This window comes from Engystomops pustulosus, chromosome 1 (genome assembly GCF_040894005.1).
Source record: "Engystomops pustulosus chromosome 1, aEngPut4.maternal, whole genome shotgun sequence".
Taxonomy (NCBI): domain Eukaryota; kingdom Metazoa; phylum Chordata; class Amphibia; order Anura; family Leptodactylidae; genus Engystomops; species Engystomops pustulosus.
Genome location: NC_092411.1, coordinates 274,910,229 through 274,933,634, shown reverse-complemented (window position 1 = coordinate 274,933,634; position 23,406 = coordinate 274,910,229). Strand labels below are relative to the sequence as shown.

The window sequence follows — 23,406 nt, the reverse complement described above, 5'->3', positions numbered from 1 at the left end:
AAACTGATTGCACTCTGATGCAAAATGCACATTTTTCACTGACCAAACCCTGATCGCACCCTGATCAAACTCTGACGTGATCTGCAACGCAAGTGTGGAAGGGACCTTACTGTTGTCTGGTCGTTAAGTTCAGCTCTGCTAAGAAAATAAAACGGATCTGCAATACCACACACAACCTGTTAGCCGGGGTGGTGCTATTCTCAACGAATTAAAATTATAACAAATCACAGTGAGAGTCAAAAGGATAATTTTTGGATTAAATTTACTTTATTAAACTTTACAGTTAGAATGTGATGAATACATGAGGTTTATACTTTCAGGTTGGTGCGGTCGTGGTATTTCTGGTAGGGGTCATTGATGTACCAGTTCCGCCTCTTCCAGAAGTCGGTGGTCATCTTGTCTAGCAGTTTGCTCTGCGTTTTGTTACAGAACACAATTTCTCGAAGACGCTTCTTCCTGCGGGCCGGCTTCTTCCACAGCTTCTTTTTGTAACCAGCCTGTCAGTGGACATTAGCATTAAGATTTGCATATTATTAAAGGCTCATCCAATAGAACAATGAGTAGCGATTTTCAATCTGCATATTCCCCCTGTTCCCATGTTATTCCATACAATCGATTCATTACCAGACATCTTACTCCTATTCAAGTGGATGGGGCTGAGCTGCACTACCAATAACTGCCACTGTACAAAGCATGGTGCTGTTCTTGGTAATGGTTAAAGAGACATCTGCGTTCACAGTGTTGATTGACGGGTGTATCATGGTGATCCCACTTATCCCCGCTTCAACCACTGGATGGTGCAGGTCATCTACTCCACATTATAGAAGAAGCAATCGCATCTGCGTCTTTAGGAGGCAAACTCACTATAGCCAATATTCCAAACGTCTTGATCTATTACTACAGGGGGCACAGTCTATGGATCTATTACTGGGGGGGGGGGGGCACTGCATGTGTATCTATAGCTTGCAGTTTTGGGGACCTGTTTTCTGGCCCAATATTTATTTATCAAGTTCAAGTCTGGTTCTGTAGTTATGTCCGATGCTGTATTTAGTAAGTCAAGCTCGCTCGCTTGGTTTGCCCCGTTTAGTAAATTACATAGAAACTCCGCTGATCCAAATGATGAGCAGTAGGGACACCCCTTTTACACAAAATGTCCTAATAAGGTCTTAATAGTGTAGTGCCATGAGGTTACGAATATGTTCACTGCCACTAGGGTAACGTTATGGCTTTGCAGGAGGGCGAGGGGGACCCCAGGACACACATATAAACACTGATTAGCCCCATCCACTTGTCGTATAGATCCAGAAAGTTTTTTTTTTTTTTTTTAACGGCTCTCCAAAATACCTTTTTCCGTATCCACAGTCCACAGTGAAGACGCATAAAGCGCTGGGTAACTGACCTTACGGTCTTGCGCTTTCCCTTTCTCAGGCTTACATAGGTGACAGTCCTGGAAGGCTGATGAAGGATGCTCGGGAGCAGCGGGGTCACTCTACAGATGGAAAACAAAAAAAATTGGTGTTTAATAATAATAATAATAATCTTTATTTATATAGCGCATGATATTCCATAGCTTTACAACCCTTTAACCTCTTTGAGCACAACATGAAATTCTCCCAACGTGTCCGGGTACCGTTGTGCACGTAAGGCCTTATTCACACGGTCGTTGGGGGACATATATACGTAGCATATACGTCCTCCATAGGCTGGCAATGGGTGTGCGGCGCGGTACGGCATATGGGGCCGTGCGCCATATATCCGTATGGAGAGGGGCAGGGTTGAGCAGCGCTCACCTCCTCCTCTCCCCAGCGCCGCCGCCGTGTGCCCACCGTGCACCGTGCTACGGAACGGTGGGCAACGGCAGTGTGAATCCGCCCTATGGTCCTATGAATCAAGACCTATTCGGCAGAGACCCCCCTATAACAGCAGGCAGGCGCACCACTTACTTGCTGAGGATGGCGCAGCTCTGGGTGGGTGCTAACCTTTGTGCCGCTGGTAGAAGGGCGCCATTTGTAGATCGGGCGAGTGGAGAGCACAAGGCAGACACATGGCGTACGTTACTAGACACACAAGGGATTACCAGCGGCCGGAGGAGACCTGATAACAAAAGAGACAACACAAAAATCAAAAAAAATCATCCTTAGACTGACCTAACACAAGATCTTCCATACCCAGGGTGGTGATGGCGGCCATATTGCTTGTTACCTCTGAATAAAGCTTATTTTATTGACAAAAGCTGACTAATTATTATAATCAATTGTAAAATGATCAATCCAGAGAGGAGATAATGAGAACGAGTGTAACTACCACGTACCTGAGGCGCCGGCTGCAGACTGAGGGAACCTTCGTGGCCACGGACTGTGAGGAACATCAGAAAAAAGAAAAAATTTTAAAAAAGTGCAGTGTCTGTAAATGCAGCAGTAGCGCTGTACGTGTGATCACACCCTCAGGCCACAGTCACACGATGCTTTGAATTTTTGCTAAAGTTACATTGCGTTTCAGGGAAAGTGGCTTAACCTAAGCGCGTGGTCACAGTTGAAGTCTTTGAAATGCATCAAAAACACAACAAGAAACACATCGTGTGAACACGGCCTAAAAAGGGACAATTTGATGTTATTAAAAACAAAAAAAAAGACTTGGAATAATTCTGCAATCTTCAGTGCTGAAATCACCCAGCAGCCTTTGCTACAGGTATTAAACATGGACAAACTGTAGTCGGGCACTACAAGTCACAGGCAAGCATGGATTAGCAGGATAACTAGGACTGGAGTCATACAGTGACAGATCAGTGCAGCCTCCATATAGAGAGGATCTACAAGTCCCAGGGTGAAGCTGTGCCCTCTAGTAGAGGTGATATCCGACCATTCATCTCAATCAACCCCCCCATTTAAATGGTCTCACCCGTACAATACAATAACGGCCACCATACCACACTCCCCAGATGTTAGCCCACAATGTCTCCCCCTCTACCTGAGCAGTGCGCCCGTCCTGACACAGGCAGCCCGCAGCGGCCCACAGGGCAGCGCCATGATGCGACTCAGCTACCGGACTGTACCAACGGGAGAGGGGGGAGCCTTCTTATGTCATCCACATATGTCTCGCCATGTAACCTAGCTTCTCCTTATAAAAGATAAAAATATCCGAACTTGTTACTGCGACATAACATTATAACAGATAAACCTACTCCACGGAGAGCCGGATGGTAACACCTAAGCCTTCCCCCCTTATGGCCCGCGCGGTGGAACGATCCACTTCCGGGTCCCACACGTGTGTGGAGTAGTGTGGGAGTCTTGGCCGGAGAGCTGGCACTCAGCGGCATGCAGTTCTACAAGGACGTGCCATGGCGGCGCCTACGGGGCATCTCCTTTGGTGTTTATTCCTCGGAAGAGATCAGGTAAGTGGCCTGTTATATGTCATCACATCATGTGTAGTGTGCGCATCACGTGTTATACTCCAGAGCTGCACTCACTATTCTGCTGCTGGTGCAGTCACTGTGTACATACATGACATTACTTATCCTGTACTGATCCTGAGTTACATCCTGTATTATACCCCAGAGCTGCACTCACTATTCTGCTGCTGGTGCAGTCACTGTGTACATACATGACATTACTTATCCTGTACTGATCCTGAGTTACATCCTGTATTATACCCCAGAGCTGCACTCACTATTCTGCTGCTGGTGCAGTCACTGTGTACATACATGACATTACTCATCCTGTACTGATCCTGGGTTACATCCTGTATTATACCCCAGAGCTGCACTCACTATTCTGCTGCTGGTGCAGTCACTGGGGGACATTTACTATGGCGTTTCCTCCAGTTTTGTGGCGCTCTCACCACATGTTCTGCTTTCCTACCTATTTATTAGCTGTCGGGGACAGAAAAAAGGACTTTTTCCGTCTGCTCCGACTCTTCTCCGAAAAGGGGCGTGGCTTTGGCGGAGTGGAAACTCAGACAGAATTAATATGTGTCACAGCCATTTTTGGGCGCTGTAAACTGGCGGAAAGTAGACCAAAAGAAAACTGGTCTAGCAGGGACTGCTGGACACATTTCTGGTGCTTGGGACAGATTTTGGTCCCAGGGACAGAAAATGGGCTCGGGGACAGAAATGTCTCTGCACAGCTCTACAATATTACATGTGTATCTTCTTTCCGAGAGCAGGTCGGTAACAAAGCCAATGCAGACACCGACACTCTAAGTAAATGTCCCCCACTGTGTACATACATGGCATTACTTATCCTGTACTGATCCTGAGTTACATCCTGTATTATACCCCAGAGCTGCACTCACTATTCTGCTGCTGGTGCAGTCACTGTGTACATACATGACATTACTTATCCTGTACTGATCCTGAGTTACATCCTGTATTATACCCCAGAGCTGCACTCACTATTCTGCTGCTGGTGCAGTCACTGTGTACATACATGGCATTACTTATCCTGTACTGATCCTGAGTTACATCCTGTATTATACCCCAGAGCTGCTCTCACTATTCTGCTGCTGGTGCAGTCAATGTGTATATACATGCCATTACTTATCCTGTACTGATCCTGAGTTACATCCTGTATTATACCCCAGAGCTGCACTTACTATTCTGCTGCTGGTGCAGTCACTGTGTACATACATGACATTACTTATCCTGTACTGATCCTGAGTTACATCCTGTATTATACTCCAGAGCTGCACTCACTATTCTGCTGCTGGTGCAGTCACTGTGTACATACATGACATTACTTATCCTGTACTGATCCTGAGTTACATCCTGTATTATACTCCAGAGCTGCACTCACTATTCTGCTGCTGGTGCAGTCACTGTGTACATACATGACATTACTTATCCTCTACTGATCCTGAGTTACATCCTGTATTATACCCCAGAGCTGCACTCACTATTCTGCTGCTGGTCCAGTCACTGTGTACATGCATGACATTACTTATCCTGTACTGATCCTGAGTTGCATCCTGTGTATAGTGAGCTGCACTCACTATTCTGCTGGTAGATGAATGAACCTTGATGATTTTCAGTCCATAATTTATGCCATGATTTCCTTCTGTGTTACTATTCTAGGAAGCTGAGTGTAATCGCCATCACCAACCCCCAGTTCCTGGACCCTGCGGGTAATCCCCTGAAGAATGGCCTGTATGACCTGGCCCTGGGCCCTGGAGACAGTAATGAAGTGTGCGGCACCTGCACTCAGGGGTTCTCCCACTGCCCTGGACACTTTGGCCATATTGACCTTCCTCTGACTGTATATAACCCCATGCTCTTTACGGTAAGTGTCTGACTTAGACAGCCATAGCCACTGTATTCAAGAACTATGCATGCTCATATATATGTCCCTGGTCATGTGATGTCACACAGGAGCACGGCTCATTATATATATTCCTGGTCATGTGATGTCACACAGGAGCATGGCAGTGTACAAACAATATCAATTATTTGCTGAAAATGGACGTCCCCTTTAAGGTTCATTTGGTTGGGGGGCGTGGCCTGATGCCGGACTGAGAAGGACGTGCGCCGCGGAGCTCCCGGGACCCGACACCCCATCTCCCTCCTAAGGCAGCCATCCCTCACTTGTGCCCGTTCCCCTCCGCCCCGGGGTGCCCCACACACCTGCCACTGTCCTCCGGTGCCGTTTTGGAGGCGGCTACGGACACCGCGCCGCTCCTCCGTGCTCCCCCGCGGCCGACCACGTGACCCGCGCGGCGGCCCGCTCCTAGCCGCCCGGTGCAGCGGTAAACCGATCGCCGGGGACATTTTCCTGCACCTTGCCGCCTGGACATCGCTCCCACCGCCGAGGGCACTGTGACAGCGCTCCAGCCAGCCCTTTATCCTGCTGGAGGCGCCATCCTGTGGACTCCCCTGCGCTGCCTGAGGCCTAGGCGCGCAGGGTTAACCCTGTCACTGCTGGACTGATCCAGGACCAGGTAGGGAAGTAATTCCCCTGCTGCTGCCCACCTCTGCCCTGGGGACCCCAAGCTATACAGCCCAGCACTGAGTCCTCCATATTCCCAGAGATCCCCTGTTCCTGGGTTCTGTTTTATATTAACCCTTGCAGTCCTGCTGCAATACTCCACGTGGGTTTGGACTGTATCTCTGCTAACTACTGGACGCTAGGCTTCCTGATTGTTTATCACTGGCCCCCCCCTGCCCAGACGCCATGGGTAATCGGAGGAAGACGGCTAAAATGCTCAAAGCAGCGTCCGGGGTGTCTGCACCTCCTTCGGATGATGAATCCGTCCATGGGGATCCTCCATTCCAGTCCCTGGAACCCCTGGATGCGCAGGAATGCTCCACATCACAAGCCGTTCTGGAGCAGATACAGTCAAACGCTGCCAAAAAGTTAGGGAGATTCTCCCGCACACAGCCTTGCTCTCCTCAGGGGTCCCCAAACTCCTCTCCCTCCCTCTTTGAAGGCTCCCAGAGCCCGCCACAGCTTGTAAGCTATGAAGAGGGTGCTGATCCGTCTGACGCGGCCACGGAGTTGGATCGGAAATTTGCAGAGGTGCTGGCGGCCATTAACGGATGCCAATCCAAACTGGTCACCAAGGTGGATGAGCTGCGACAGGACTTTGTTCTATTACGACATGATGTCCACAAAGCCAAAGAGCGAATCACCGAAACTGAACGCAGAATATCTGAGGTGGAGGATGTCCAGAGGCCTATGCCGACACAGATCAGAGAGCTTCAGCGCCAAATGTCTGCATCCATCGACAGAGCTGATGACCTCGAAAACCGCCTGCGACGGAACAACGTCAGAGTGGTTGGTCTCCCCGAAAAAGTGGAAGGGTCTGACCCTGTATCCTTTTTTGAAAATTGGCTCAAAAATATGCTGCCTGCAGATACCTTCTCCCCGTTCTTCACAGTGGAAAGGGCCCATCGCGTGCCATCCCGCCCTGGCCCCCCAGGGGGCAATCCGAGACCCTTCCTGGCCCGGCTGCTGCACTTTAGGGACAGGGACTCTATCCTCAGGGCTGTCCGTACCAAGGGAGAAATTCTCTATGCCAACAGCAGAGTGTCCTTCTACCCTGATTTCTCTGCATCCGTCAGGAAACAGCGAGCACAATTCACCGAGGTCCGTGCCCGTCTCCGTGACAAGGGGTATAAATACTCCATGATGTACCCTTCCAAGCTCCGAATTGTGGACGGCCAGAAGACTCGTTTCTTCACCTGCCCAACCGAAGCACTTCACTGGGCTGACGCAGCCCCTCGGGCTCCTGCTGGAAGGCCCGCACCTCCTGAGTGACTGGACTCACATATCCTTTTATCTGATGTGCTATGACAATGCTGGACTTAGTCCTGAATAGTTATCTAGGGGTCCCAAATCACTGTTACAGTTTTCTAATATTTGTTTACACATTACGTGCCTCACAAATGTACCCTGTGATTGATTTGTGTTCTCTGTTTGGTCATATCGACCAGTGCGCCACATATGGCACTTCATTCTTTCCCTATTCCCCCCCCTCCTCCTCTCCCCTCCCCCTTCCCCCTCCCCTCCCCCTTCCCCCATCCCCTATCTCCTCTTTGGTTTTCTCTAAATATGGCTGCCTAATAACCTCCTGATCATATATACATTAAGGGTTGAAGGTCCCGGGACAAATGGTGTAGGTTTGTCTTGAGTTAGGGACCACTGTTCTACTCTTTGATTGTTATTGGGTATAGGTCTACACTACTGCTGTTAGGGTGTTAGACAGGGGGTTTGTATTCTTGGGATTGTTAGTACAGTTCTGGTTATATTTGTTATGCTCACTGTTGTCTGTCTGTCTATGTCTCTGTGGTATGAAAGGATGAATGCTTGGTTGCTCACGTCTCCTTCCCCACACCCCTTTCCCTTCCGCTAAGATGTCTTCACTTAAGGTAATGAGCTGGAATGTGAGGGGACTTAATTCTAAATTCAAGAGGGCTCTGATGTTAGATGTCATTAAGCGTCAGGCCCCCCATATTGTATGTATCCAAGAGACACACCTTACGGGTCAGAAGGTCCTCTCCCTGAAGCGGGCCTGGGTGGCTAGAGGTTACCATTCCTCCTACTCTGTCTACGCTAGGGGAGTATCCATACTCATATCCAAAGCGCTTCCCATAGAGGTCATACAGGTAGCGCCGGATCACTTTGGCCGTTATGTGATCGTACATTGTGCCTTGTGGGGCTTTACCTTTACTATAGCGTCTATTTATGTCCCCCCTCCCTTTGATCCAGCTGTATTGCACCTAATATCCAGTAAGCTGGCTGCTATGCCTCCCAGTCCGATACTCTGCATTGGTGACTTCAATGCAGTCCCTAATCCCTCCTTAGATCGTACAAGTGGTCTGGACACAGGCTCGGTCCGTCTGAACGAGTGGCTCACTTCTCTAGACCTCGCCGATGTTTGGCGTAGTAAACACCCTCAAGAGAGAGAATATTCATTCTATTCCTCTGTGCACAGGAGCTTCTCTCGGATTGATCTGGCCTTTGTCTCCCCTGATATGTTGCCGCACGTTGACCAGGTATCCTATTGCCCACGCAGTGCATCAGACCACTCCGCCTTGCTCATTAGTCTCCTTATAGGCCCCCCCAGCGACTCCCGCGTATGGCGCCTGCACCCGGCCTGGCTCCAATCCCCAGCGGTCCTGAGTACTGTCAGGGCTGCGCACAGCGAGTTCTGGGATGTACACTCAACCCATCCTGATCCTCTCCTAGTCTGGGACTCGTACAAGTCCTCGGTGCGGGGAGCATTCATGTCAGGTGTAGCTGGCCATAGAAAGTCTCTAAACGCGCAGGAGGAGAGGCTGACCGCTGCACTGGTAAATGCAGAAAAGGAGTATCTAGAGAAACCTACTCCGGGGAATAAAAAGACTTGGGCTCAGGCGCAGAGGAACCATCTAGCTGTAGTGAAGGAGCGCACCAGTAAGCGCCTGCTAGCCAGGGAAGCGTCCATCTTTGAATTCGGAGATAAAAATGGGAAGCTGCTTGCGTATTTATCGCGGGCTGAACGTCCTTCTGCTTCCGTTCCCTCTATCCTTAACAGTAGTGGAACCCTGATCACAGAACCCCGGGCCATAAACATGGTATTTCATGAATTCTATTCCTCTCTTTACAGCTCCAGATTGTCCGCCTCTTCCGTCGAGATTTCCAGATTCCTTGACAGTCTTCCACTTTGGAGACTCACATCGGCACAGTCATCGGAGCTTGATGCTCCGCTCTCGGCGGAGGAGGTGGAACTGGCCATCCAATCGTTGCCCCTCGGTAAGACACCTGGACTTGATGGGCTGGGAGGTGAGTGGTATAGGGATAACTGTGAGACCCTGGTCCCTCATCTACTTAGCCTGTACTCCGATGCGCTCGACAGTGGTTCCCTCCCTGACTCCATGCGAGAGGCCCTTATTGTAGTTCTTCCTAAGCCTGGCAAGGATCCCCTGCTTCCCGACTCGTACCGCCCAATTTCCCTCCTAAACTCAGATGTTAAAATCCTAGCAAAAATTCTGGCAACAAGGCTTAATAAAGTGATATTATCCTTGGTTCACCCGGACCAGACAGGCTTTATGCCTGGGAGGGGAACTGACATAAATATACAAAGACTACACCTGAATATAGCAGAGGCAGAGCGGTCTCCAGACCCTGGGTTTATCTTATCCTTAGACAATTGTAAGGCGTTTGACTCTGTGGAATGGGCATATCTGTGGACCCTTTTGCCTAGAATGGGTCTTGGCCCTCGATTTACAGCATTAGTTAAACTACTGTATAATGATCCCAAGGCTAGGGTACGGACCAACCTTAACATCTCACCTACTCTCCCTATGGCCAGGGGCACTAGGCAGGGCTGCCCGCTATCTCCCCTCCTCTTCGCACTTGCCATTGAGCCCCTTGCTGTGGCGATCCGTCACTCTGATAGCATTAAGGGTATTACTAGAGGTCCTATCATTGAAAAGGTATCTCTCTACGCTGATGATACACTTGTATACCTTGGAGACGTGGGCCCCTCTCTGGAATCCCTTCTGTCCCTGATAGAACGCTACGGGGGGTTCTCAGGTCTCCGGGTTAACTGGGACAAATCGGTCCTTTTCCCCTTATCTGATGTAGGGGTACACTCCCTCCCCGTCCCAGTCCAGGTGGTGTCCACCTTTAAATATCTGGGAGTTCAGGTGTCACGCAGGGTCCAGGCATATACGGAGTTAAACATTACACCCTTGATAACTGCAACGGAATCACGCCTAAAAGCCTGGTCCACTCTCCCCCTGTCTTTGTACGGGCGTATTAACATATTTAAAATGATTTTTCTCCCAAAATTTCTATACCTTTTCCATGCCTGTCCTATACTCCTTCCTAAGAGTTTGTTTAAACGCTTAGACGGCATTCTCAGGTCCTTTTACTGGCAGAGTAGTGCCCCGCGGTTCAGTTTAGCGCTGCTTCAGGCTCCCAAGTCTAGGGGTGGACTGGCTGCCCCGGATCTGTATCTTTATTACCTGGCTTCCCAGCTTGTATATGCCCAGTGGTGGATAGATATAGACATGGGTAATGCAGCTACTGCACTGGCTGGTGCCCTGGTAGGTTCCTACGAGGCCCTTACAAACCTGCTGTACAGGTATAAGTCCCCATCTGATACCCCACTTCCCCTACGTACGGTAGCGGTGTGCTGGCGTAGGGCACAATCCCTGGTAGAACCGAGCAGCTCTCCCCCTCTCTCGCCTAGGACTCCATTGTGGCTCAATCCATGGCTCTCTCACTTCCTCTCCCTCCCGGGCTGGACAATGTGGGGGGCAGCGGGGGTGAAATTTGTAGGCCAGCTCTTATCCCCGGTAGCAGAGTTACTCAGCTTTAACGAGATAAGGGAGAGACATACTGTACCCAATACGGCTAGCTTCCATTACACGCAACTGCGGCACGCATTCAAAGCCCAATTCGGCTCCTTCAGCCTGACAGTGAAATTCTCCAAACTAGAGACTCTGATGAGTACCCCGGACCTCCCTAAGCCACTCACTCAGTGCTATGCTCTCCTACAAGAGCAAAAGTCCAGACCGTTTGATAGAGCCTGTGAACGCTGGAGACAGGATATCCCTGACCTGTCAGATGATGACTGGAGGGAGGTCGAACTGTCCTACTTCACATCTGTAGTGAGTGCGAGGGACTTCCTGATCCAATCTAAATTCCTCCATCGAGTATACTTCACCCCTGCTAGACTATTCCGCATGGGAGCAATGCCCAATGATCTTTGCTTTCGCTGTCAGGCTGAAGTCGGATCCTTCCTGCATTGTGTCTGGTCCTGCCCTAGGGTCCATGTCTTCTGGTCCGAAGTGCTGGAATTCCTAAATATACACTTTGATTTCCCACGCTTGATGTCTCCCTCTGTGTGTCTCCTCGGCATCATAAATGAAGTTGTCAATGGCCACTATGACAAAATTTTCTTTAGGTTTGTCTTATACTACGCCCGAAAAGTGGTGGTGATGACCTGGAAGGACCAGGAGCCCCCTCCATTAAAAAGATGGATACTACTTATTAACAGCGTCATTCCCCACTACCGGTCCCTGTATACCAACAGGAAGTGTCCCCAGAAGTTTGATCGCATCTGGTCCAGATGGTGCGCGACTCCCCATACAGCCTTATAATCACATGTGATATATACTCCTCTCCATGATGAAGGAGACTGAGCATGCTGGTGTGTGTGTGTGTGTGTGTGTGACTCCCCATACTGCCTTATAATCACATGTGATATATACTCCTCTCCATGATGAAGGAGACTGAGCGTGCTGGTATGTGTGTGTGTGTGTGACTCCCCATACTGCCTTATAATCACATGTGATATATACTCCTCTCCATGATGAAGGAGACTGAGCGTGCTGGTATGTGTGTGTGTGTGTGACTCCCCATACTGCCTTATAATCACATGTGATATATACTCCTCTCCATGATGAAGGAGACTGAGCGTGCTGGTATGTGTGTGTGTGTGTGTGTGTGACTCCCCATACTGCCTTATAATCGCGTGTGATTTATACTCCTCTCCATGATGAAGGAGACTGAGCGTGCTGGTGTGTGTGTGTGTGTGTGTGACTCCCCATACAGCCTTATAATCACATGTGATATACACTCCTCTCCATGATGAAGGAGACTGAGCGTGCTGGTGTGTGTGTGTGTGTGACTGATTGTCTATGTGTCAATAGTTGTTTGTGTTGTATCAAGATGTCTGGCTGCAGTATCCTGCTGTTATCTATTGTGTAATATCCCTCAGGTAGTTTTGTAACACAGCAAGAACCTGATTGTTACCATGGCTGTTGTATAATAATCCTGTAATGGGGGGAAGGAAATATGTGGCAGACAATCTTGTTTTCTGGTTTTGTTTATTGTAATTGTATAAAATTTCAAAAATTGCAAAAATAAATACTTTTAAAAAAAAAAAAAAAAAGGTTCATTTGGTTATGTTTTTGTATCATTTTTTTTTTTTCCTTGTATAGAAACTGATTGCGCTCCTGCGGGGTTCCTGCATCTACTGCCACCTCCTCACCTGTCCCCGATCAGAGATTCATCTCCTCCTCAACCAACTGAAGCTGGTGGACCGAGGTGCCGTGAATGAGATCCATAACCTGGAGGCTTTTCTCCACCAGGTGGGTGACTCCTCCAGACATCATCCCCCTTTATATGATTCATGATCCTCTCATGTTTTCCATTGTTGTGTCTTCTTCCAGTTCATGGAAGGTAATGAGTCGGTCAGCGGTCACGAGATAAAAGAAGAGTTGCACTTGTACACCCAGCAGTTCCTTAAAAAGTATCCAGAGAAGCAAAGAGTATCCCTAGTAAGTTGCAACATTGTGACCTTTAAGGACATGTCCAACAATTCTGTATCATTTCACAGACCTAACATCACCCCCAGGGATGGGACTCCACCGTTCTACATGAAGCATAGTTGTCCTCCTTGAATGCATGGGGCTCCTTGTGTCTTCTAGAAGTATTATTTTTGTAGTCCAGTCCTTGGAGCAAGTGTTCTGTCTGTGTTTTATGGACTGGACACGTGTGAATAAATCCGGGGACATGTGGAGTGAGATTCCCATCACACATCATGGACCAACCTGAGGAGATGACTCCTGCTCTGCTCCATTACTGGTGGTGGCCTCTACTACTCGTGATTTCTCATTCGTGGTTTCTGTTTCTCAGGTGAAGACCATCTGTGCCATCAAGAACCAGCTTTTATCAAATTTCTGGAGAAGTCAAATGAAATCTAAAAAATGTCCTCATTGCAAGTGAGTATGCAGTGGCGGGGCTGTGGGGGACGCAGTGGCGGGGCTGTGGGGGACGCAGTGGCGGGGCTGTGGGGGACGCAGTGGCGGGGCTGTGGGGGACGCAGTGGCGGGGCTGTGGGGGACGCAGTGGCGGCTTATTTAACATGTTACCAATTTTCATGTTTCTTATGATTAAAAGCACAAAAAATCTGACCTCATTGTCACGGGATCAGGGATCCACCAAATCCTTGTACCTGACACCCAGTCCTAAAGATACAGAGACCATTATGTCGTCTCCAGAACACTGAGCGATCCAGTTGCATCTGTTATATATCATTTTTGTAAAGTTGACCTTTGAACCTGACTCCCCGTACCGGCCCTCCCCAAATTTGGTAATTTTTGACGGTTTTTCTCTTGCGCAGGGCGCCGAGCGCCATGCTACGGACAGAACACAACTCCAAAATCACCCTGATAATGGCCTCCAGTGGAAAAAATAAGGAACAAGAGGAAAAAGATCCCCCAACATGTGAGTCAACCCTGCAAAATGTGTTAGAGAGTTATAATAAAGTGAAATAATAATGAATCGCTATTTATATAGCGCCATCATATTTGGTAGCGCTGTAATGAGCGTCTGTGTCACATACATATAAAATAAGAAGTTACAGAGTAATAACAGTCATAGGGAACAATGGGAGTCTGAAAACATGTCTTATATTCTAGGTTCCTTTTTCTTTGAGCACTGCTTTGCACACTCTTGGCTTCTCTTGATGAGATACAAGAGGTAGTCGCCTGAAATGGTCTTCCAACATTCTTGAAGGAGTTCCCAGAGATGCTTAGCACTTGTTGGCCATTTTGCCTTCACCCTGTGGTCCAGCTCTCCCCAAACCATCTGAATGGGGTTCAGGCCTGGTGAAAGTGGAGGCCAGGTCATCTGGCGTAGTCCCCCAACACTCTCCTTCTTGGTCACATAGCCCTTACACAACCTTCCTACAGAGCTCAAAGCCTCTGCATGGCCCTTGTAGCAGTGCACAGAGTCGTGCTCCCAATATCAGGTGGTGCTGCTAAGGGCCTCGATTCTTTTTACCTAGCGATGCCCCTGCCCAACAGTCGCCAGCAAAGCCCCCCGCACCATCACACCCAACAGTGTCGGCAGCAAAGCCCCCCGCACCATCACACCCAACAGTGTCGCCAGCAAAGCCCCCCGCACCATCGCACCCAACAGTGTCGCCAGCAAAGCCCCCCGCACCATCACACCCAACAGTGTCGCCAGCAAAGCCCCCCCGCACCATCACACCCAACAGTGTCGCCAGCAAAGCCCCCCGCACACCATCACACCCAACAGTGTCGCCAGCAAAGCCCCCCGCACACCATCACACCCAACAGTGTCGCCAGCAAAGCCCCCCGCACACCATCACACCCAACAGTGTCGCCAGCAAAGCCCCCCGCACACCATCACACCCAACAGTGTCGCCAGCAAAGCCCCCCGCACACCATCACACCCAACAGTGTCGCCAGCAAAGCCCCCCGCACACCATCACACCCAACAGTGTCGCCAGCAAAGCCCCCCGCACACCATCACACCCAACAGTGTCGCCAGCAAAGCCCCCCGCACACCATCACACCCAACAGTGTCGCCAGCAAAGCCCCCCGCACACCATCACACCCAACAGTGTCGCCAGCAAAGCCCCCCGCACACCATCACACCCAACAGTGTCGCCAGCAAAGCCCCCCGCACACCATCACACCCAACAGTGTCGCCAGCAAAGCCCCCCGCACACCATCACACCCAACAGTGTCGCCAGCAAAGCCCCCCGCACACCATCACACCCAACAGTGTCGCCAGCAAAGCCCCCCGCACACCATCACACCCAACAGTGTCGCCAGCAAAGCCCCCCGCACACCATCACACCCAACAGTGTCGCCAGCAAAGCCCCCCGCACACCATCACACCCAACAGTGTCGCCAGCAAAGCCCCCCGCACACCATCACACCCAACAGTGTCGCCAGCAAAGCCCCCCGCACACCATCACACCCAACAGTGTCGCCAGCAAAGCCCCCCGCACACCATCTCACCCAACAGTGTCGCCAGCAAAGCCCCCCGCACACCATCACACCCAACAGTGTCGCCAGCAAAGCCCCCCGCACACCATCACACCCAACAGTGTCGCCAGCAAAGCCCCCCGCACACCATCACACCCAACAGTGTCGCCAGCAAAGCCCCCCGCACACCATCACACCCAACAGTGTCGCCAGCAAAGCCCCCCGCACACCATCACACCCAACAGTGTCGCCAGCAAAGCCCCCCGCACACCATCACACCCAACAGTGTCGCCAGCAAAGCCCCCCGCACACCATCACACCCAACAGTGTCGCCAGCAAAGCCCCCCGCACACCATCACACCCAACAGTGTCGCCAGCAAAGCCCCCCGCACACCATCACACCCAACAGTGTCGCCAGCAAAGCCCCCCGCACACCATCACACCCAACAGTGTCGCCAGCAAAGCCCCCCGCACACCATCACACCCAACAGTGTCGCCAGCAAAGCCCCCCGCACACCATCACACCCAACAGTGTCGCCAGCAAAGCCCCCCGCACACCATCACACCTCCTCCTCCAGGCTTCACGGTGGGGACCAGGCAGGTAGAGTCCATTCTTTCCCCTTTTCTGGTGGTTGGAACCAAAGTTCTCTAATTTGGACTCATCAGACCAAAGCCCAGATTTCCCCTGGTGTAATGTCCGTTCCTTGTGTCTCTGGTGCTTGTTGCCTGTCCTTAGCTGTGGTGTCCTAGCAGCTATTTTACCATGAAGGCTGCTGCATACAGTCTCCTCTTATACGGTTGTTGTAGAGATGCGTCTGCTGCTAGACCTCTGTGCGACAGTGCTGCTCTGATTTCTGAGGCTGGTGACTCGGATGAACTTATCCTCCTCTGCAGCAGTGACTCTTATCCTCCGCAGCAGCGGTGACTCTTATCCTCCTTTGCAGCAGTGACTCTTATCCTCCGCAGCAGCGATGACTCTTGGTCTTCCTTTTCTAGGGCCGCTGTGATCCAGTTTCTTTTGAAGTGCTTGATGGTTTTTACAACTGCTCTTGGGGACACTTTCTAAGTTTTCCCAATTTTTCGGACTGACTGACCTTCATTTCTTAAAGTAATGATGGTCACTCTTTTTTCTTTACTTAGCTGCTTTCTTCTAGCCATAATACAAATTCTACCAGTCTATTCAGTAGGACGATCAGCCGTGTATCCACCTGACTCCTGCACAACACAACTGATGCTCCCAACCCTATTTATAAGGCAAGAAATCCCACTTATTACACCTGATCAGGGCACCTGTGATGTGAGAACCATTTCAGGTGACTACCTCTTGTATCTCATCAAGAGAAGCCAAGACTGTACAAAGCAGTAATCACAGCAAAAGGACCTGGAATATATGACAGATTTTCTATTGTTTGACACTTTTTTGTTAAATATAAAATTCACCTTGCTAATTCATAGTTGAATTCTGAAACCTTCAGTGAGAATCTACAATGTATATACTGAGCACTGTACTTGTACTGTAAATGTAAATGTTTTCCCTTATATTTTTAATTTTTTTTTTTTTTCCCTCAGCGAAGAATAAAGGTCCTGATGTGACGCATCGAGGCTACCTCACTCCCAGCACTGCGAGGGAACATATAGAGGCTCTGTGGGAAAATGAAGGTAACGAAAAAGCGTCGCTTCCGAAAAAAAGTTCTTTTAATGACCGCCGTAAAATGCTGATTCGGCAGTCATTAAGGGGTTAATAGGTCAGCCGTTAAAAAAAAATATATACATATATTATAAAATTTAAAAAAACAACTATTTTCTGTTTGACCCCCAGCGGCTCTGATACAATGTGACTTCTGTATTGTAATGTTCTTTTACCGCTTCCCTATTAAATAAGTTCTAATCGTAATGTTTTTTTCAGGTTTTTTCCTAAAATATCTGTTTTCTGGCTCGGAGTTGGACAATGTCTTCACCCCAGATATGTTTTTCATGGATGTTTTGATGGTTCCTCCAAATCGGTAACTTTTACACCACAACTTGGTGACACTTTATTTTTTTTCCTACCCCGCGGATGTCCCTGTTCCCGTTTTTTTTTTAAATTTTCTCTTTATTTAACATTTTCCACTACAAATGAAAGAATCCAAATATTGCAGACTGCCCCCTGTTTCATATGGGCAGGACACCCCCTGACCTTGCTGGGATGAGTTGTGGGACTTTTTGGATTGCTTTTCGGGGCAGCCATCCCCCATGATGTGCATTCTGCTAGGGCTTAACCTTTTTCTGTCTGTTACAGTTTCCGACCTATGAATCGCATGGGAGATCAGATTTTCACCAACGGGCAAACGGTGAATCTACATAACGTCTTGAAAGATGTTTTTGTCATACAGAAGTTGTTGGCGGTGTTGGCCGAGGAGCAGAAGGGCCCCAAACCTCCTCAGACTGAAATAAGTGAGGTAAGGCACATGATGTACCGGCAAGCCATCGCCAATCCTCATCTATTGCTCCGCTAATTCTGGAGTAGTTGGAATTATTTCTGTAGCGCGCACCATTAGCTAGTAATCAAAGAATTCCAGTTCTTAACTGTCAGATGGGCGGAGCTGTAGCATGGGACCACCCATCTGACAGTCATGTTTCAGTGTCCAATATCCAAGGTTCATCTGACATTGGCCAAGTTTGGATCCATATACGTCAAATGAGAACAACACATAGCAATTCTCTACTCCTATGTTATGTTCCCGAGTATTTTTGGATAAAACATGTTTTTTTTTCCCGGTAGTTCCGGAGGTAGGTGTTTGGCTCATCGGTGGGGATTTTTACTAATCTCTTGGAGAGGAACCTATCGTTTTTATAAAGAATGTGTCATTATGCAAATTACCTTCAGGGGCATGGCCTTTGAACTCCGGGGACTAAGGCTACTCCACGCTCCGAGTAGCTTCTACAATGCCGCCCCCCTGCGCGTCCATGCCGACTGTGAACGCGGCGGCAAGGGCATTGTCTCTATCCAGGCTTAAGGGCCAGAGGGAGCTTCTGCGCCTGCTCCAAGTCCCCGTTCACAGTCGGCATGGACGTGGACAAGAGGTATTGCAGAGACTACTCAGAGCGCGGAGTAGCCTTAGCCCCGGAGTTCAGAGGCTACTCCACCCATGGAGCCTCTGGGGCTCATTAGCATACAGGCTATCATCTTGTTTGTAGATGCCCTTTAAACTTTATAACACGATAGGCTGCTCTAGTAATTAGTAAAGATTCCCTACCGATGTGCCGATGGAGCGATCTACATAGAAGTGAGTTTCTGATCCAGCCGTGTTAGAAGCAACTTTTATTCTTTATTTAGGCAAAATTGTTACAATCCATGGTGTGAATCTGGCCAATGCCTTCTTAGTCATGGCTAAAGTAGACATCCATGTTACAAACATTTATACAAAATATTTAAAATAACCACTCCCACTTATGATGTCATTGAGACACGGATTTCCAGAGTTCCCCGTGGGGAGGGGGAAAAACAACGGAGATCGTCTCCACAATTAACAAACGTTCATATAGTATCCGTCTCTACTATTAATATACATTGTTCAATACATAATAGACATAAATTAGTAGAAACACAATTTAGAAAAATGTACAATATAAAATATTCATTTTTTTATGAACATGAGCACCAACACATGTCACTATAATTCATGCAAAACGCAGGGAGCATACTGAAGATTAGTCGTTACTTGTAGCAATGTAAATACTGCGTATTCTCCTGTTGGCGAAAGGTAACGAGAATCGGAGCCAGTTGGTGAGTTCTCGCCGTGTTCTTGCGATGAAGAATGGAAAAATCCAGGCAGTCGCGGGTAATACGGAGGGAACGTCTAGTAATCAAAGAATTCCAGTTCTTTCACTGTCAGATGGGCGGAGCTGTGGCATAGGACCACCCATCTGACAGTTATGTTTCAGTGTCCAATATCCAAGGAAATATGTTTGAAATAAAACAATGGAATAAGGACTGTATATAATCAAGGGGGAATTCGGATAAAAAAAATATTTAAAGTGACCTGTGTGGGGTAAGTGAACAAATGTAGCTTCCAGGCGGTAGATTTTCTTTCAAATCCCCGGTCAGTATCAGCCCTAAATGTACGTCGTCGCATGAAGTATCGCCCATTGAGGGCGACTCACAACTGACTGTTCAGCTCCTGACTAAGTGACTGACGGAGACAAAGTAAAGGAGGTTGTGTCTGTTCTTTTTGTGTCTTCAGGAGAAGCCTGAGCCTGAGGATGAGGCTGAGGATGAGGCTGAGGATGAGGCTGAGGATGAGGCTGAGGATGAGGATGAGGCTGAGGCTGAGGATGAGGCTGAGGCTGAGGCTGATCCTGGTGTAGATCGATCCTTCCTGGCCTCTCTGCCTGGTGCCTCCTTAACAGATAAACTCTACTACATTTGGATACGGATGCAGGTGCACGTCAACATTGTGTTTGATAGTGACATGGACAGAATCATTACCAACAAGTTTCCTGGCATTCGTCAGGTAAGTGAAGGGCGATTTGTAGTCGCTGCTAAGATGTAATACAGGATGTACACAATGACTGCACCAGCAGCATCGGAATAGTGAGTGCAGTATAATACAGGATGTAACTCAGGATCAGTACAGGATAAGTAATGTCATGTATGTACACAGTGACTGCACCAGCAGCATCGGAATAGTGAGTGCAGTATAATACAGGATGTAACTCAGGATCAGTACAGGATAAGTAATGTCATGTATGTACACAGTGACTGCACCAGCAGCAGAATAGTGAGTGCAGCTCTGGAGTATAATACAGGATGTAACTCAGGATCAGTACAGGATAAGTAATGTCATGTATGTACACAGTGACTACACCAGCAGAATAGTGAGTGTAGCTCTGGGGTATAATACAGGATGTAACTCAGGATCAGTACAGGATAAGTAATGTCATGTATGTACACAGTGACTGCACCAGCTGCAGAATAGTGAGTGCAGCTCTGGGGTATAATACAGGATGTAACTCAGGATCAGTAGAGGATAAGTAATGTCATGTATGTACACAGTGACTGCACCAGCAGCAGAATAGTGAGTGCAGCTCTGGGGTATAATACAGGATGTAACTCAGGATCAGTACAGGATAAGTAATGTCATGTATGTACACAGTGACTGCACCAGCAGCAGAATAGTGAGTGCAGCTCTGGGGTATAATACAGGATGTAACTCAGGATCAGTACAGGATAAGTAATGTCATGTATGTACACAGTGACTGCACCAGCAGCATCAGAATAGTGAGTGCAGCTCTGGTGTATAATACAGGATGTAACTCAGGATCAGTACAGGATAAGTAATGTCATGTATGTACACAGTGACTGCACCAGCAGCAGAATAGTGAGTGCAGCTCTGGGGTATAATACAGGATGTAACTCAGGATCAGTACAGGATAAGTAATGTCATGTATGTACACAGTGACTGCACCAGCAGCAGAATAGTGAGTGCAGCTCTGGGGTATAATACAGGATGTAACTCAGGATCAGTACAGGATAAGTAATGTCATTTATGTACACAGTGACTGCACCAGCAGAATAGTGAGTGCAGCTCACTAGCGCAGAAGAAACATTAACTGCATTGTATGAAACACTCGCTTCTGTTTTAGATACTGGAAAAGAAGCAAGGTCTGTTTCGGAAACACATGATGGGAAAACGTGTTGACTATGCAGCGCGATCTGTCATTTGCCCGGACATGTACATCAATACCAATGAAATTGGCATCCCTATGGTACGTATCTGAAGTTACATGAACGTGGGTTTTTCCCATTAAAGGGGTTGTCCGATATCTTATGAAAAATAAGACGGGGCTGCTTTAAGGTCCCTCCTGGCGTCCCACGCTGCCGCCTCTCTAGTTCCTATCTGGAGCCGCAAAGGAGGACTTGTAGTTGAGGATTGAGCTTTGTGGACATGTGGGTCCTCACACTGCTGTGCTCAGAGCTCTCTGCATTGAACATTCTCGTGGAATGTAATTTGTTCATCCCCTTTTGCTGTGTGACAGAGGAAGTATAGAGTCTAAAGCCTGTTACAGTTTTTACTCGGAAGGGAGCAATTGTGAAACGGATCAATACAGAGAGCTAAGAGCACAGCAGTGTGAGGACATGCCACTTGAAGAATGGATAACCCGATGCAGGATTTGGATTGAGAATGATTTTCTATGATTTTGTTTTCAGGTATTTGCCACCAAGTTGACCTACCCCCAGCCTGTCACCACCTGGAACGTGCAGGAGTTGCGGCAAGCGGTTATAAACGGTCCCGCAGTGCACCCCGGAGCCACCATGGTGATCGCTGAAGATGGGTCCCACACAATACTGACCGCATCTAATGTCAACCAACGTCTCGCCGTAGCCAAGCAGCTGCTCACTCCATCCACCGGCTCACAGAAGGTCGCCGCAAAAATCGTAAGTTGTGTTTCTGTGCCCCCCTCAGTCCACACTGCTTATTGTAGGAGAGTGGTTGACGTGGCTTCTCCTGTAAAGCCACGTGTGTCTTAGGCTAGGGCATAGAAGATGTTATAATAAGGTTCCTGGAGGTCAAGAGCTATAAAGAGTTTAACCCTTTGCACCCAGAGTGCAATGCAAGTTCTGTGCATCAAAAGCATGCGCGTATCTTGTGGATGGATTATCGCCTATCCTGTGAATGGAGGTTATGGTTTAGGGGTCCTGTAGGCCACGGGCAGTAAAGCACATGGCAAGTTCAATGTAGATGGTCTTAGGCAGTAAAAGTTTATTGACCACATCCCTGGTGGTGACGGAGGTTATCGAAATGTTCTCTGTGGTCTATAAGAGTGAAGGGCTCAGTGTCCACATGTCTGTTCTTGTAGGGTGGAGAATGTATTGGCGGTCCTGACGGATCCAGTGCCCACATGTCTGGTCTTGTAGGGTGGAGAATGTATTGGTGGTCCTGACGGGTCCAGTGCCCACATGTCTGGTCTTGTAGGGTGGAGAATGTATTGGTGGTCCTGACGGGTCCAGTGCCCACATGTCTGGTCTTGTAGGGTGGAGAATGTATTGGCGGTGGTCCTGACGGGCTCAGTGCCCACATGTCTGGTCTTGGAGGGTGGAGCATGTATTGGCGGTGGTCCTGACGGGTTCAGTGCCCACATGTCTGGTCTTGTAGGGTGGAGAATGTATTGGCGGTGGTCCTGACAGGCTCAGTGCCCACATGTCTGGTCTTGTAGGGTGGAGAATGTATTGGTGGTGGTCCTGACGGGCTCAGTGCCCACATGTCTGGTCTTGTAGGGTGGAGCATGTATTGGTGGTGGTCCTGACGGGTTCAGTGCCCACATGTCTGGTCTTGTAGGGTGGAGAATGTATTGGCGGTGGTCCTGACGGGCTCAGTGCCCACATGTCTGGTCTTGTAGGGTGGAGAATGTATTGGTGGTGGTCCTGACGGGCTCAGTGCCCACATGTCTGGTCTTGTAGGGTGGAGAATGTATTGGTGGTCCTGACGGGTTCAGTGCCCACATGTCTGGTCTTGTAGGGTGGAGCATGTATTGGCGGTGGTCCTGACGGGTTCAGTGCCCACATGTCTGGTCTTGTAGGGTGGAGAATGTATTGGCGGTGCTCCTGAGCTGTGAAGGAGTTCATGTCAGTCGTTGAGATTTCTCTTTCTTGGTTTGTCTGTTTTCTGCTCCCTTTTTCTGGAATATTTCCTTAATACTCTGATTTCTGTGCAGAGTTTTTGGTATCTATTCCCTAAGTTGTCGATGTTTTCTCCCTCTTGTATCTCAGGTTTATCGTCACGTGAAGAACGGCGATGTCCTCCTACTCAACCGGCAGCCCACGCTGCATAGACCGTCCATCCAGGCTCACAAGGCCCGGATCCTTCCAGGGGAGAAGGTGCTGAGGCTCCACTACGCCAACTGTAAGGCCTATAATGCCGACTTTGATGGAGATGAAATGAACGCACACTTTCCGCAAAGCGAACTGGGTCGGGCGGAGGCTTACACCATAGCGTGTACCGATGAGCAGTACTTGGTTCCCAAGGTAAGGATGAAAAATGGTTCTAGGTTATCGATTACTGACCAAATCCATATGCTGCTGGGATCTGTGCAATTTATATAGATCTAAGATTATATAGATTTATATAGATATACACATATATCGATAGAGATAATATATACAGTATTATTTTGGACTATAAGGCGCACCGGATTATAAG

The 23,406-nt window shown here is 48.7% G+C and overlaps 2 protein-coding genes across 4 annotated transcripts in view; one reads left to right on the top strand and one right to left on the bottom strand.

Annotated features, from left to right (window-relative positions):
- Positions 1 to 245: 245 nt before the first annotated feature.
- MRPL35 (mitochondrial ribosomal protein L35) lies at positions 246 to 3,172 on the bottom strand. Of its 2 annotated transcripts, none has more exons than XM_072126262.1 (5): positions 2,968 to 3,172; positions 2,312 to 2,355; positions 1,944 to 2,094; positions 1,345 to 1,489; positions 246 to 497 (listed from the first exon to the last, which is right to left on the bottom strand). In XM_072126262.1, exons 1-5 carry the CDS (start codon positions 3,024 to 3,026, stop codon positions 309 to 311), a joined length of 588 nt encoding a protein of 195 aa, XP_071982363.1. In that variant the 5' UTR covers positions 3,027 to 3,172; the 3' UTR covers positions 246 to 308. The 2 variants fall into 2 exon arrangements, with proteins under 2 accessions (XP_071982363.1, XP_071982364.1); XM_072126263.1 differs by lacking the exon at positions 2,968 to 3,172 and adding an exon at positions 2,899 to 2,956.
- The window catches only part of POLR1A (RNA polymerase I subunit A), a 47,741-nt gene continuing 27,490 nt past the window's right edge, over positions 3,156 to 23,406 (top strand). For both annotated transcript variants that reach the window (XM_072126261.1, XM_072126260.1), the window contains exons 1-13: positions 3,156 to 3,391; positions 5,069 to 5,273; positions 12,425 to 12,574; positions 12,656 to 12,763; positions 13,122 to 13,207; positions 13,609 to 13,712; positions 16,796 to 16,885; positions 17,133 to 17,229; positions 17,505 to 17,664; positions 19,450 to 19,719; positions 20,852 to 20,974; positions 21,417 to 21,644; positions 22,977 to 23,231. In XM_072126261.1, coding sequence (XP_071982362.1) covers positions 3,315 to 3,391; positions 5,069 to 5,273; positions 12,425 to 12,574; positions 12,656 to 12,763; positions 13,122 to 13,207; positions 13,609 to 13,712; positions 16,796 to 16,885; positions 17,133 to 17,229; positions 17,505 to 17,664; positions 19,450 to 19,719; positions 20,852 to 20,974; positions 21,417 to 21,644; positions 22,977 to 23,231 — 1,953 coding nt within the window. In that variant the 5' untranslated portion in view covers positions 3,156 to 3,314. The remainder of the gene's footprint in view (positions 3,392 to 5,068; positions 5,274 to 12,424; positions 12,575 to 12,655; positions 12,764 to 13,121; positions 13,208 to 13,608; positions 13,713 to 16,795; positions 16,886 to 17,132; positions 17,230 to 17,504; positions 17,665 to 19,449; positions 19,720 to 20,851; positions 20,975 to 21,416; positions 21,645 to 22,976; positions 23,232 to 23,406) is intronic.